The 730-nt window shown below is 45.8% G+C and overlaps 1 protein-coding gene across 1 annotated transcript; it reads left to right on the forward strand.

Moving 5' to 3' along the window:
• Positions 1 to 235: 235 nt before the first annotated feature.
• Positions 236 to 693, forward strand: PPTG_17730 (hypothetical protein; the record flags this gene model as incomplete). Its single annotated transcript, XM_008915690.1, has 2 exons — positions 236 to 608; positions 674 to 693. The coding sequence occupies 2 exons, from the start codon at positions 236 to 238 to the stop codon at positions 691 to 693; spliced, it is 393 nt and encodes a 130-aa protein (XP_008913938.1).
• Positions 694 to 730: the final 37 nt, after the last annotated feature.

Genomic DNA, 730 nt, shown 5'->3' on the forward strand with positions numbered 1-730 from the left:
GGTAATGTGCAAAACATGCGCATCTATTTATTACTTTAGTAACAGATGCTGACAAATGAGATGGTGAGCTGACATAAAAGACTATGTACAAATGTTGTTTAAACGTAAACTGTGTACACTGTATTTACCTACATGTACCGCCAACAATACTAACGTGCCCCACGATTGATGGTTGACAGGCTCATTTCGCGATATCCTCGCTGGTTCTCACATACATTTGCCGACCACAAGAATCATGGGTTTAATCAAGATCGCGCTCCCCATTATCGCTGCTTCATTCGCCCTAACGGCCAGTACCGATGCTGTCTCCACGAGCGTGTTGGAGACGCCTACCTCACTCAACAACCGACTTCGGCGATCTCTCGAAGCAGTTAACGACATGGGGGAAGAGGAGCGAGGTTTTACTTTGAAGGACACAACTGCACTGGCTCCGTTGGCAAATGCTGTCAATGGCAAAAAGGCTGCGGCGCTAGCTCGAATCGAGAAAGCAAAAATCGCCATGATCAATCAACAACTCCCGTCTGTGCCATTCAGTAAGTTTACTCCTTACTTTTTAGCTGGAAAAAGAACGAGCGAGATAGCGGAGGCGTTGAAAGCCTCTGGGAAAAGTAAGAATGCCATCAAGAAAGAGTACAGGGCTTGGCTCAAAACTGTCCTCAATGCAATGGAATAGAGCAACATTGGGTCTTTTGATGGGAATAATGTACTCCCTGCCACTCTGTTTTGTAAT

This window comes from Phytophthora parasitica (assembly GCF_000247585.1).
Source record: "Phytophthora parasitica INRA-310 unplaced genomic scaffold supercont2.74, whole genome shotgun sequence".
NCBI classification, from domain to species: domain Eukaryota; phylum Oomycota; class Peronosporomycetes; order Peronosporales; family Peronosporaceae; genus Phytophthora; species Phytophthora nicotianae.